The sequence below is a fragment of the Falco biarmicus genome, chromosome 3, assembly GCF_023638135.1.
Source record: "Falco biarmicus isolate bFalBia1 chromosome 3, bFalBia1.pri, whole genome shotgun sequence".
NCBI classification, from domain to species: domain Eukaryota; kingdom Metazoa; phylum Chordata; class Aves; order Falconiformes; family Falconidae; genus Falco; species Falco biarmicus.
The window spans coordinates 55,062,586-55,076,409 of NC_079290.1; the positions used below are offsets into that span (position 1 = coordinate 55,062,586).

Sequence of the window (13,824 nt, forward strand, 5' to 3'; positions counted from 1 at the left end):
AAGCAACAGTTATTACTTTGCTCAGAAACTAACAGCTGAAATGATACATACACTAAAACTTCCTATTACAGTTCAGTCACAGGCATTCAATGTACATTCCACAGTATTATTCACAGATACAGACAAAGAGCTTTAACAACACTTTTGTATAAAGCTAATGAAAGTTTTTTCCATAGAGGGAGTCATAAACAAAGGTCTGCCCTGTGTGTATTGGCAGTTGAAACTTTGTCCTAATGTTGATCAATAAAGTAGATATACCTGAACAGGCAGAGAAACGCAGAAACTGTTAACAAAGTCAGGGTAATTCATCAGGGAAAAGCCCACTGAAGTGTTTTGACACTAGCATCTATACAGTTGTTAAGTGTTTCATTAAATTTAAGAATAATAAAGTTGCTCACTTCTCCCATGTTAAAGTGGCACCACCCGTTTCTTTTTTCTACTTGTGCTTAAGGCTATTCCCATTAAAAAAAAAAAAAAACAAAACCAAAAACCGAAACACCTCACAGACAGTTGTTTCCTGCAAGGGGAAGTAAAAACTCAGTATGGTTTGGTAGAAACACATAAATTGAGATGGCAGATCTTAATAGTTCTAGCTCATCCTTCAAAGATTGGAGGGTGGTTGATGAAACAGGCAAGGAAATACTACATCCATATATATGTTACGTATGCTTTGCTCTCACCTATGTTCAAGATCTTCTTCTGAAGCGCTTCCGAGGACAGAAAAGGTTCATCTGCACAAGAGCGGATCACTGTACCAATGAGTTCAGAGTTTGTTGCCAAAATGCATGCATTCTCCTCGTTAAGATTGACCCCAGCCATAGAAGTCACATCATTTATGTCATCTTCATCTCTACTAAAGAAAAAAACCCAACATTTTATGCTTCGTTCAAAATAAAGAAAAAGCCTCTTGACTATCAACAAACAGCTATATTCATGTATCTTGGAGGCTACCCCTATCCAATAGATGTTTAGTGTGGCCGTGGACAGGGACAGACAGCTCCTAAAAGCATTCACACTTCAGTCAAGTGCCTCAAACATTAGCTTGACTAATGCCTTAGTTGCTAGGCACACAGATCCTTTATATGAAACTGAAATTTTGAGCAAGCTCAGAAACCAAGGACTGAGGTAAACCTGAATTGAAAGTCTCCACAAGTCCCCCACCCTGCACCACTGCTCTTACAGCCTGAAATTTGTTCTGAAACTCCTAATTCACCAGGTAGAAGCAAGCGTTGAATCAAGTTGAATATCGACTCATTGAACTAAAACAAAGCCCATTTTCAGAGATGCCTATCTTACCAACTTAAGCTTACAACACAAGCTTATTAGCACAGACCTGATCTTCACTTTTCTTTCACTGAGTTCCCTTAAAATATAACACATAGACACTCTTTTGTCTATATACTAGAACCAACCCACATCCTCCCCTTTGAATCAGTCCTACCATACAGTATTTTTGTACAGAAGCACAGCATCCTCTCCACTATGAAGAACAGCGGCAGAACTCTACTTAACATCCCTTAATTGGCTGGATTCTGCTGTAGCAGCTTTGGACTATGCATTCAAAATAAAAACTCAAATCTGGCGTACCTAGGGCTAACAACTCAGACTAGTTATAATCATGGTAAAGCTCATGTTAAGCTATTTTTTAAAAAGATCATTTAAATTAAAAATATTGAATGAATCTTATATGGGAAACATACTTGCAAGACTTTGGCAGTGAAAAGATCAAAGTTATTTTCAAATACCTTCAGATCATCAGGAGAAAGCCTTCTTGCTTCATAAAGTCACAAACGCCCTAATGGTGACTTCAAGGGTTTAGGACTAATCCAGAAAGTCTTAGTATTAATACAGACAAGTGGAAACACTCAATCTGAAAGCCTTTTGAATTGGAAAACAAAGAAAACAAAACCAAAATGCAAACACACCCCTCTTGAAAAGTATTCTCTGGCAAGGTTTGATAAAGTTCATCTTCAGAAAACACCTCACTCTCGAACAAGCGGTTAGCCAGAAACTTGCCATTCTTACGTGAAATGGGATCTCTCAGAGGCTGTCTTCTGACTGACAACAGGAAGAAGTTCAGATACCTTCAGCATGGGTTGGGTTTGAGCAATACTCAAAAGACACAAGAAAATGGAATGTTTTTCTTAAACTATAGATGGATTTTCTTCTTTGGGTTTCAATACGTTTCTATGGTGCAAGTCTTCTCCCACAAACTTCAGGAAAGAAGCCTGGCTAGGAAAGGAATCCAGCCTTCCCCTACCCCTCCTGCCATTCATTTGTGTGTCCTCATGGCTAGGACTTTCTGTGTGATTCATTCAGGGAAAAGGAGACCTAACAAATTCTCAAACCAGCTTAATTCACGAAGCCTACCTAGATACTATAGCTTCCTGACTAGGCTTGTGCCCCAAATCCATCATGGTAAGAAAAGCACTAAATCCCAGGACTGTCGGAACAGTTAGATAACCACAGTTATGATTCAAAGCTGAAGTCAGCAATGCCACAAGTGCTTCCTTCCTCCTATCCCTTTCACAACCAGCACCTGAGCAGTTTCAGGCATATACTCCTGCTCTCAGCCCAGCACAGACCCCTATCTTTCAACAAGCCTGTAAATGAATGGTCACTGCGTGATAATTGAGTGCGAACTCATCTTCACAAGTATACTCCAAGTATATTCCTTTTCTTATTGGCCACTGCAGAATAGTCTTTGCTGGTGGCAGACAAGAATCCCACCAAAGTGCAGTGACTGCCATGGATCTGCTGATAAAGATTACAAAATCAACACAACTAGCATCTAGAACACACATCATAAGCTATCAGAGCTGCAGATGCCAGAAGCTGGCATTATCCCAGTGGAGCTGTTTAAGCAATCCAAGGAAGGATGCTTGCACCTCAGGTACACCTGTATTAAAAACTCTGTGTGTATATATATATGTGTGTATATATATATAAACACACATGTACGTATTTTTAATATATATATATTTATATAATATAAAGCTGTAGTTTTAGTAAATAATTTTAGCTTTTCATCTGGCCACATACTCCAAATACGGAAGCAAGGAGGAGGTAAACTTCTACACTATATATCTATCTACCTTTCTACATACACAAGTTTCAGTTCCTTACAACCAGCCTTACAAGAGCTTATACGCAAGCAGACATCTCTGTCTCTGCTGTTTTTAAGGACCAATTCTAACTTCTTCACTGTGGGACATAAAATTGCATTAAGCCACTGAGTCACTAGCCTTGAAGAAACATTAATTTGCACCTATGAAAACACTGCTGTGCTTATTTTACTTAACCCAAAGAAACTACCATTACATTTCCTTAGAAGAAGTGTTCCCTAAAGAATAACGTAAATTTCAGAAGCCACGCTAAATTTGTACTTGTTACTATACTTTTTTCCTTGCTGTTCAAAGAAACCTCAATCATTTGAAGTAAGTATGTATCACATACTTTGAGTAAGCTACAAAAATCATTCTCAGGTGATAAATTTACATGCAAATGTTTCTGTTGGCTACTGACTTGCTTTCATTTTCAGCACTTCCTCCATAAAGCCCCTCTTTCACACCACTTCTTTTAATGGTTTTTGCATTTGATCATGTCACACCCAGAAATCAACAAGAAAAACTCTCCCAGCTGTTTTAAGTCTCCAGTGACGTAAGATTATCAGGACAAGGGGAAAACCTGAACACAGAGTTCTGAGTGTTACCCTGTATGAAGCCAGCTTTGATGCTTATACTGAATATTCCACTGGAAAAGCAGCTCTCAACAACCTCACATCTACAAATGTGCCTCCATCAGCTGAAAAGTGAGTCTGTAGCACCCTCTGGTGTGTGACCAACACACATCTTCTGAATCTATATTTACTCCATTTTACACAACAGTCAAAGGGAAAACTAGAAAGACATGCTTAACCCAAGCCTCCGTGCACCATCACAGACAGCTAACATGGGACAGAACAATTCCAGCAGAGCGAGAACCACCAGTGCTCCACAACCACCACAGCGCAGGAGAAGCAACTGCCCAGATGTTCTCCACTCTGCTGTCTCGCTCCTGTTTTTCTGCCAGTCGAGACCGCTAGTACCTTCCGGACAAAACGCACAAGTCAGAGTTGTATGTCCTTTGGCAAACCACACTATTAAATAGAATAGATGCAAAACAAATATTTGAAGATGCAAATATAGCACATACTTTACAGAAGTATGTAGAGCAGTTTATAAAGATCTTGATGTTTTAAAAACAGACTGCCCATTACAATACATGCCATGGGGCAATCAAGTGCCAGCAATGCCCATGCTTAGCTGAAGTAATTTCTAGAAGTTTTTCTTTAATAGGAAAGGCAGGGTGGGGAATCACCATTTTTCTTACTGCTCATCTCAAGCAAGCTAAAACAGTCCATTAACGAGCAGACAAGGTCAAATTGATGCTAAATACAGCTCGGCGAGTATTACATTCTTGAATCCTAACCTAACCTAGTCACACAATGGCAGAGGGAGTCAGGCTTGATGACATACTGCAATGACAGTACACAGTTTGAAGTGTCACACGTACAATCACATCAGTTACAAGATATGCTCTCTGCCCACAACAAATGTCATCACAAAACCAGAAAGAGGACCACGGTGCTTCTCTCTGCATCACACATGACCAGCAGTTGCTGGATCACAGTCACAACGAATAGCTGTGCTGGGAATACTGGAAGTCAGAACAGAAGAGAGCAAACCACTTCACAGTTTACCAGGAATCATCTATTGCCCAGGCCAGATTAACACTATGTGGTGCTAGACCTGCTCAGAGAACAGAGATACTTGACCACAGGAAGCCAAAGGTTCACATACCTGAACCTGGGCAGTGTGTGCCTGAAGATTCTCATACATAGTTTTTAGTCAGAAACTTTAGTAGCAGTGAATAGAATAAGCACCAGGGTGTATCCAAAGACATAAATTCTTCAGAGACAAGAGAATTACCAGAAAAATTTAAGGCGAATTAGAGATTTCAAATCTGAATTCTCATGGCCTTATGAGTATCGTAATTCAAAAGCAAGAACAGAAATCCATCATGGATCACACTGTAAAAGCAGTGTTTTTCCTACACTAAGAATTAAACAATCCAGGGAAGGAACTCCAAGAACTCAAAACTTTTTCACATAAGCTAGTTGATATATTCCAATTGCAAGATCACAGAAAAAATAAAATGTTTGTCTTTTTTTGGTGGATTTTTTTCCCCAAACATCATTACCTGAAATTAGATCCCAAATTATATTCTGAAGTATACTTCATCAGAGCTTGAGGCAACTGAACAGAGCTATTACTTCAACACCAGCTTTTCATTTCAACTTCTGGCTACCAGTGTTTTCAGTGTTCACTGTATACATATGTTACTGTGAACAACAACAGCTCTCTGTCTATACCAGTTCACACAAAGCTGTAGCTTTCAAGAGATGAGAAGTCAGCTGAAAACAAGACAAAGGTGTCATGTCTGGTTTTACCCCTGGAAGAACAACTCCAAGCTTGCCTTGAAGTCTTAAGACAAATAACGCTTATGGCAGTCTGCACCTCTGTTCCAACATTACATTTCAGAGCTACAAAAATAATTTCTGCTTTTGAAAAGTTAATCAGTTACCAGAACTAAAAGCTTTAAGCACTCTTGTAATCTGAAGGCCTGAAGAATATGCCAGAAGTCATAATTAGAGGTGTAGTCAAAGACTTTCACCTCTACATACAGGAACAAGCTTGTAAGAGAAGCTAATAAAAGATTTTTAAATACAGCAGAGCTTTACACAGATTACCAAGCCAGTCCAAGTAACAGTTCAATGCTGTTCGGCTGCCTGTGAAAAACAGAGATTATATCTGCTTTAATCCTATGGAGAGCTTTTAATACAAGGTAACTTTGCTTTAGATTAGTTACCAGTACTTGCGGAATGGAGATCAATGTGTCTCCTCTACAACTGAAAAACCGATGTGTCGATGCACACTGTTCATATAATTACACTCCTGTGATAGCATGATGAAAATCCAACCTCATCAGGACAGTTTTCTTACATTAAGAATAATTAACATCTGCTATGAGGTCAAAAGTTTTAGTTTCCCCTTGCCGATTAGTATTATAACATGAAAAACACCTATCGAACAGGTTTCTTTAGAAAGTGCTTTTATTTGGGTTCCATTCCCACCTCCACACTTGCTGTCTGTTCCTTTTGTTCCTTCCTATAGTAAACTTCTGATATTGTTTATTTTTTACCTGAAGGATGTTACTCCGTTCTCTGTTATTTTAGCCTTCTGAACAGGAGATGCTTGAAGCGACAGAATTTTATTTCCTGGCAGGGTAATTTGTTTCAGAATGGAGCCTAAAAAAACCAACAAACCAAAAACAAAGAACATGCCATAATAGAAAGCAAAATGCTAAAGACAACTGTTTAATCGGTTTGTACTTCTAGCAAAGGCTACTGCAGACTCAGTAACAACTAATTAGGTCCGTTTCTTACATTCTATATGTTCTGTATAACCAAAACCCCTACATGCTGTCAACAAACACCCTCCTCTGTGTCGCCCAGTGTAAGGTTTTAGCAAAAACTGTCTGGCTGAGACAAACTCACATTATACATCAACCTTGACCTGTTAAATTTAAAAAGCAAAGTCATGAAACGACTCTCACAGCCATCACAGTTTAATGGAAGTTCACTGCAAGGAGCTTACTCACAGTATTTTAACAAGTACAAATGTTTGATTGACATGCTTTTACCAGGTGCCAGAAGGAGACACAGCACCAAATTTCTCATCAGAACTCCAAGCAGACAGTAAAGATGTTCAACTTATCGCACAGAGCTGGTTGCTCCTGACAGACAGCCACCTTCTTACATTCCTACAACCTACCAACAGCCTGCACTTATTTCTATACCTCAGCAGTCCTCTCCTTTTCCATGAAAGGGGTTTCACTTTACCTGCAGGAAAGTGGCTGGTTTGAACAAGTGTATTCTGTGGCATCCTCTTCTCAGCAGATGCCTGTAGGGTCAGCGTTGAGGGTTGCGGGAGAGTGGACACTTGCTTTACAATGGTTCCTGATGGTTGTTGGACTACCTGGAAGTGGAATATCCAATATCAAGAGTGATAAGAGCTAAACATACAGAGAAGTAAGTAGTATCAACACATTTAGCCAGAAGTGCTGCTGGGCATGTATACATGAAGTGCTGCTGGGCATGCATACATGCATTAAAGCAAAAGCAAACATCGTGCTCACAAAAACATCACTTTTTAAAAAAAATTCATGACAAGAAATCTTGTCAAGACAACCGGTGGTGAGCTTTAAGCTCCAGCTCATTCAGTGAGTTCTAACAGACATTTCGCCCCTATTCTCTGTTGTTAACCATAATAGATAAGTTTCACCAAGTATTTCACAATCCATTACACTAAGAGGCTTTCCTGTCTTGGTTAACAGACTTAACAATTGAATATGGAGTCTGCCTGCCAATAAGTTCAAAAGGGTAGGTATCACATATACCTAGTTAAAAGGAGAGAACACCAGAACAAACAGAAGTCTTACATGAAATCCTTTTCCTGACAAGAATTATGAGTACACACTATAAAGTTGCTAATGCATTTTTAGAGCCACAATATCAATTGTAAATTGAGATGCTGAGTTTGAAAGCATCAAGCAAAAGTACACTGAACACCAGTTAGGGGGAACACGAAGTACCAACTAGCAACACCTACAGCAAGTAGAGCTTCTACACAAAAACATTGGTACACTGCTGAAGGGTAAAAAGGAACAAGGGTCGATAGTTTTGTTTAAGGACGCTCTTGAAAGAAACAAAACCCAACAGCAGGATGTCATCATAACACAGACCTACAGGAACAGCGCATAAATACTAATTCTTCCTCTTCAGGGGCAACTATTAAAATACAAGAAAGTAATAAAATTGCAGCATCCTTAAAAGCCTCATTTCTATGCCTCCTGGCTAGTAGAACATGGGCTGCAACTTTTGATACATCCTTTGGAAAAGTTCTTGATTATAAGTAGTAAAAAGATGTGCTTTTACCAAAGCACAAAATAATCAGCATCTTCAGACTGAATCTTATTTTTAGCAGCAAGAAGCTAATACAAAGGAATTTCCAGGGTCAAGAGGCCACTTTTTCTCCTCTGCATCTTTTATTCTAACTTTAGAAAGTGTGAAGAGTGCTTGTACAGGAACACTGCGTAAGTTAGTTTAATGAAAGAATTGACATCTGTAATACTTCTGACATTAGGCTGTCTCCTGTCATCTAACTTCATATTTATCAGTAAACATCACCAGCATAAGCATCACACATTCACAAAAAGAGGTACTTTGTGTATCAAACAGTCAAGATACACCCACCCATCCCCATATTAATAGCATCGTGGTTTGGCATAGCAGCAGTAATATAGAATAATTGAGCTAAAGGTGGTGTCTGAAAACCAGGTAACAAAGAGACAGCTCTTGAGAAGAAACACAAGATCCCTGAAAGGAAAGAACCACACAAGAACAGGAACAGACTGTGACAGAGTCAAGGCTCACACATGCAGCGCTTCCTCGTGAAATAGTACGGACACTAACATTTGCTTCTGTATGTTTTTATCAAAGCACAGTTTGATCTTTCTGAAAAATCCCGTTTTCATACACTGTAAGTTACAAATAACATTAACAGCATCATTTATGTGTTCAGGTAATTACAGAGCCACTGACCAGCTCGGACAAACTACTCTCAGGCTCCACCAGCACCCACACTGACATCCACCTAGAGATCCTCCCTACCACCAGCTAGAACGATGCTTCATCTTCAGCATGCAACAGCACAGGAGGAAACATAAGCATTCAAGATTAGGCATGGCAGACAAAAGAACAGAGATAGGCAATGTTAAATCAATAGTCTAGGTGGAGACTGGGAAATAAGTCAAGTAACCAAGCAGACTAGACCAACGAGAAACAGAAAGGTTGCGCTGGTAATAAAGCAGATTTCCTGTTTGCCATTCTAGCTGCTAGACTAACAAAAACTGGAGGTCCTTGGGACTTGCAACAGGAGGGGGCAACAATCCTAGAATTTTTGACAAGGATCTAAAGAATAGATAACATCTTTGAGAAATAGTTATTGTCTCTTTTTTTCAGGTTAGCAGCAAGAAGTAAAGGGACTGTTCCTTTATGCCCCGTTAAATAGGTTGACAGAGACATCAGAAGAAAAAGCATCAACACAAGTAAAAAAAAAATTGCAATGCAACATCCAGCTGACAGCACAGAGACAGCTGCTTGAGAGAGGCTTTGATTAGCCTTACTTGAACCTGTTTCACATTCATAAAGCGAAGTTCAGAGATTAGCAGAGAGATGTTGAGGTACCATCACACGCTACAAGCAGTATTTACCTCGTGAAGAAAGCCTCACCAGCTGAATGGAAAAGCATACATCCAGGACAAAAAACCCTTGAAAAATAACGGAGGCGACTCGTCTGTTCAAGAAAGCCCAGCTCTAAGGGGACTCAAAACTAATAACTCACTAAGAACAAGCAGTTGGAACAGCACGAACACTTCATTCCTTTCTTCAACCGTTAGCAATGTCCAGGGAGAGCACCTCACTGGTAATTGCAGGGACAACACCATAAAATTCTTGCTCTTTATGCTTAATATGAAGCTGCAGTCTCACAGCACCCTTCCCGCCATTGGAGGCCAGTGTCTGGTAATGTAAATTTTCATTTATTGTGCTTTATCAAAAGACAAAGCAATACTATACCAAGACAAGCTTTATTTCCAAGATGAAACTTCTTTGTAAGCCAACGATCTCAAATGAGGCTGCATTACGAAAGTCACCAGGAAGGAACCCTTCCAAACATGGAACTCTCACAGCACAGGCATGAGATCAATCCCAACAGCATCCCTGAAGAACAGGTCCCTCAGCATCCGCTATATGAACCCAGAGGTTTTGATAAGCATGCTACAGAAATGAAAGTTACATTTTGCATCGGTTTGGTCACAATTTTAAAATTAAAATACTACCATACTGCATTCCCACACACCACCATTAAAACAGAGCTGGAACATGAAAGTTTGCTTTACATTCCTCAAGCACAAGAGACCTAAATTAGAAATGGGAATGCAGAGGGAGCGTATGGCATCAGAAAACCCTGCAGGCTGGAAAAGGAAATAAATTGCTGGCAGCATTGTATAGACAGATTTGCACAGCTGGCATGTGCTTCCTTTCAGCTGGCAGCAGGACCCTTCTGTTTAGGGAGGGGAGGTCCAGGTTTGTTTTCTTGTGGAAGGAAACAGACCCTCTGTCCTTTCAAGCAAAGGCATTAGGGAAGACCTAGAAGATGCAGCCACTTCTACTAACTTGTTCTTTGTGCTAATAGGTTGTCTGAACAAACACCAAACTCCTGATATGGCTAAGCTGCACAGTGGTCAACTCAGCTCTTCGACTATGTCCAAGATCAAAATTAGATAGGTATTTTGAAGAGCAAATATTTTAACACTAAGCTTGTGATCTACAGAAATGAGGATAAAAACATGTTTTGTATGTAATTCAATGTTTGTAAGGCACAGTGAAGAAAAGCAATTGCAACAGGCTGCAATACTGCAGTAGTGGAGAAGGCAGAAGTAATTTTTTGAGTTCACCAATATCATATTCAAGAACTGTTTTGACTCCCCAGTTTAGTGTCAAGCTTCCTCATCTATTTGTACAGATGGTCAACCTTTCCCCTGGATTACATGACTTGCTGTGTAGCCAACAACCTGCTCTCCAAGCCTTGTACAACCTAAGAAGCCCTCATTTTCTTCTGGCTGAAATTTCAAATTTAGTCCTCAAAGACAGCAAGGTTACCAACTCCCTTTCCAATTTGGCTTTAGCTACTACTATCAAAGACTGTCACTGCATATGCTTGATAACTGTTGTTTTGTTTTTTAAACAAACCCACTCATAAAAAGTAGCCCCTATCCCCTTCACATAGCTGAAAGCTTTGCTCTTTTTAAGCAAATTTGGAAAGGTGAAAAGCTGGTAGTATAAGCTCTTTGTTTAGAATGCGGGATTCTTGTATTACATCCACCTTATACACTTTGAAAGGAAGAAAACTAAAAGAGGAAAACATTTTAGGGGTCTGAATACTGTTAAGTCAAGTATACACAATAAATAAACTACGAAGGGAATTCACACACGATGCCCTACTATACCTGTAGTAAGTAAATCTAGCTTCACAGGAAGTCTAAAGTTTTCCCCTCTTTTTAAGGAAAGAGATCTTTACAAGGAAGTCCTATTCAAGAATTGAGTTCTTTAGCTGGCAAAGGGAGACTATTCTCTCAAAATATGTGAGAACATTACTTAGTGAGTAGTGTGGTGTTTGACTGGTCCACCTCTATCTCAAACACCCATAAATCAAACCTAATGTACTTCACAATGTTCCTCTTTTGGGTATAGCTGTGATCCACAGTTTGTTGGTATTTAACATGAACATTAGCAAGAAGTTAACCTGTGCCAAGAAAAAAAAATGTTAACACATTGCTTTTGAGGGTATTGTTTTAATAAGACATTTATTCCTCCCAGAATTTGTTAGCTAATGAGGCCTGATAGAAAAACCTTACTTTTCGATGATTTCATAATTAACATGTCTTAGTAAATGCAGAGGTCAGAACTCTGCTCTGAAAAGCTCCTTGAGCTAGTCTGTACATTTCGGTTAACATATCACTAAACATCATCAAGTCACTTGTGCCTGCAAAGTATCCAAGGTAGGAACCACTAAGGTACAGACACTGGAATCCCTGGTGCCTAGCTGAGGCACAGCCCTAACAGGGCATCTAACAGTAATTAATGTAAGCATCCCATCAGCATTTTCTGTTTCTGACACTAGCATTTCCTGCATTTTCTTTCAGATAATGATCTGGCTTTCCTGCACGCGTAGCCAGGGTCAGAACTCTTATTCCCCCGTGTCTCAAGCTGGATGTTCAGTCTGGTGGAATGGTGATCAGCATGTCTTGCAAGAGACCGACCTTCCACCTTGGCTTTAGATTCACCTTTTCAGCAAGGGCTTAATAACCAATTAACTCATGACAGACTAGATTCATATGTTAATTAAAAAAAAAGCTAAGAATCAAATTGGTATCCTCTTTACAAAATGAAGAAGCCTGGTTACAGAGAAGTGAAGAAATTAATCTTACCAACTGTTTCACTTTAACCACTTGCTGAGCACCTACTGACTGCGCAACAACAGAGTTTGTCTGTGAGACTTTAATATTGATTGGGGTTCCAACGACCGGTTTCAAAGACTGCAGAGGGGTTGTGGCTGAAGATGCTGCTGTAGTGACCAGCAGTGGTTTTGCAGACTGGAGAGAGGACGTTGCTACTGCAGAGGTGAAGACTGGCTTGACAGTTTGGATAGCAGTCAGCCCTGACGTTGCTATTGTTGTGGTGAGGACTGAAGCTGCAGGCCGAAGAGATGCTGCCACCACTGCAGAAGAAACAGGCTTCACCGTCTGCATAGAAGCTGTTGCCGATGTGCTGGCAAGGGCTGGTTTTATAACTGGAGAGGCTGTGACTGTTACAGAAGATGGTGCTGCAGAGGTACAAGTCAAAAGAGCTTCTTGGGTTGGAGCTGGCTGCTGCATACACTGCTGGATAAAGCTCTGAGCATTGGGCATTAGCTGCCGTAAGGCAAGCATGCTTTTCTAGAAGAAAACCAAAAATCACTAGATGTAACATCAGCAGAGTCTTCCACAATACCGATACATTAACAACTGAATCCTCTCCTCATCTTCCAATTTAACTTTTCATGAGACAATAAATTACTTATTCCAAACAAGTTTCACTAGAATTCAGGCACTCTTAAATTGATGACAATACTGCTCAGTAAAGACCGCAAGAATCACCAAAACAGGCGGAACAAAGGTCAACAGTCACCACGGCTTCACTGCACATAGCAAATCCCACCTATAGGGAAACTCACCCATAACTTTGTTCTTTTGTTCAGATTTTTCAATGTGGAATTTATGTGTCAGAGTAAGACCACTTTAACTGCTCTACTACCTCAGAAAAATTTGTTTTGCCAAAAACCCTGCTATATTGTAACAGCTGTGTTTATTCCATAGAGCCTTTCTGACAGAGAACTACAAATTATCCAATAAAGTCAGAAACAAGCTCTGAAGATACCAGCACTTCTACACCAATACAGCTGTATCTACACTAGGGGGGGATACCACTTTAATAATGTCTGCGTAGCTGCAGCAGCACAACTTCAGCCAGACAGTTCCCTGCAACAGAACATTAGTAAGGGTATCTGGCAACACCTCATTTTTACTACAGCTGTGTTTGAGAAGGTTAATGGACAGAATAATTGTCAAGCCCTCTACAGATTTTTCCCCTAGACTATGTACAATCTGTTATGGCTCAGAACCAGGGGAAATCAGTTCTGCAGCTACCTGTATATTCTCACAAATGCTTTTTTTTCCCCCCCTCCAGCATAGTGATGTTGCTCTGGGCTTCACACAAAAGGAACGTCTCACATGCTAATTTACTAAGTGAACAAATTATTTGCACATCTGGACCTTCTGTGGCACACCTATTTCTAGTGTTCACTCCCTGTTCTTTTAAAAGGCTGCTCAGCTTTCCTCATGCTCCTGGATGCAATTTATTATCAAACACATCCAGCACAGATTTGAAAATCAAGCAGGCTTCACAGCCAAGTCACTGTTCTTTTCCACTTATTGGAACAGACAAAACAAAACACATGCAACTTCATCAAAAACCTGCAGCTTAAAGATAAGAGACAACTCCAAAGAGTCCTCCCTAAAATTCCACTTCACTAAAAGTGAATTGGCAACAAGCTGTACCAA

The 13,824-nt window shown here is 40.0% G+C and overlaps 1 protein-coding gene across 2 annotated transcripts in view; it reads right to left on the minus strand.

Annotated features, from left to right (window-relative positions):
* Window positions 1-13,824, minus strand: part of TAF4B (TATA-box binding protein associated factor 4b) — a 75,087-nt gene that overhangs the window by 35,488 nt on the left and 25,775 nt on the right. The window contains exons 7-10 of one of the 2 annotated variants that reach the window (XM_056332773.1): window positions 12,154-12,660; window positions 6,944-7,079; window positions 6,244-6,349; window positions 681-850 (exon numbers count right to left, since the gene is read on the minus strand). In XM_056332773.1, coding sequence (XP_056188748.1) covers window positions 681-850; window positions 6,244-6,349; window positions 6,944-7,079; window positions 12,154-12,660 — 919 coding nt within the window. Of the gene's footprint in view, window positions 1-680; window positions 854-6,243; window positions 6,350-6,943; window positions 7,080-12,153; window positions 12,661-13,824 lie in introns of both variants that reach the window. The other variant, XM_056332772.1, reaches the window with a different exon arrangement.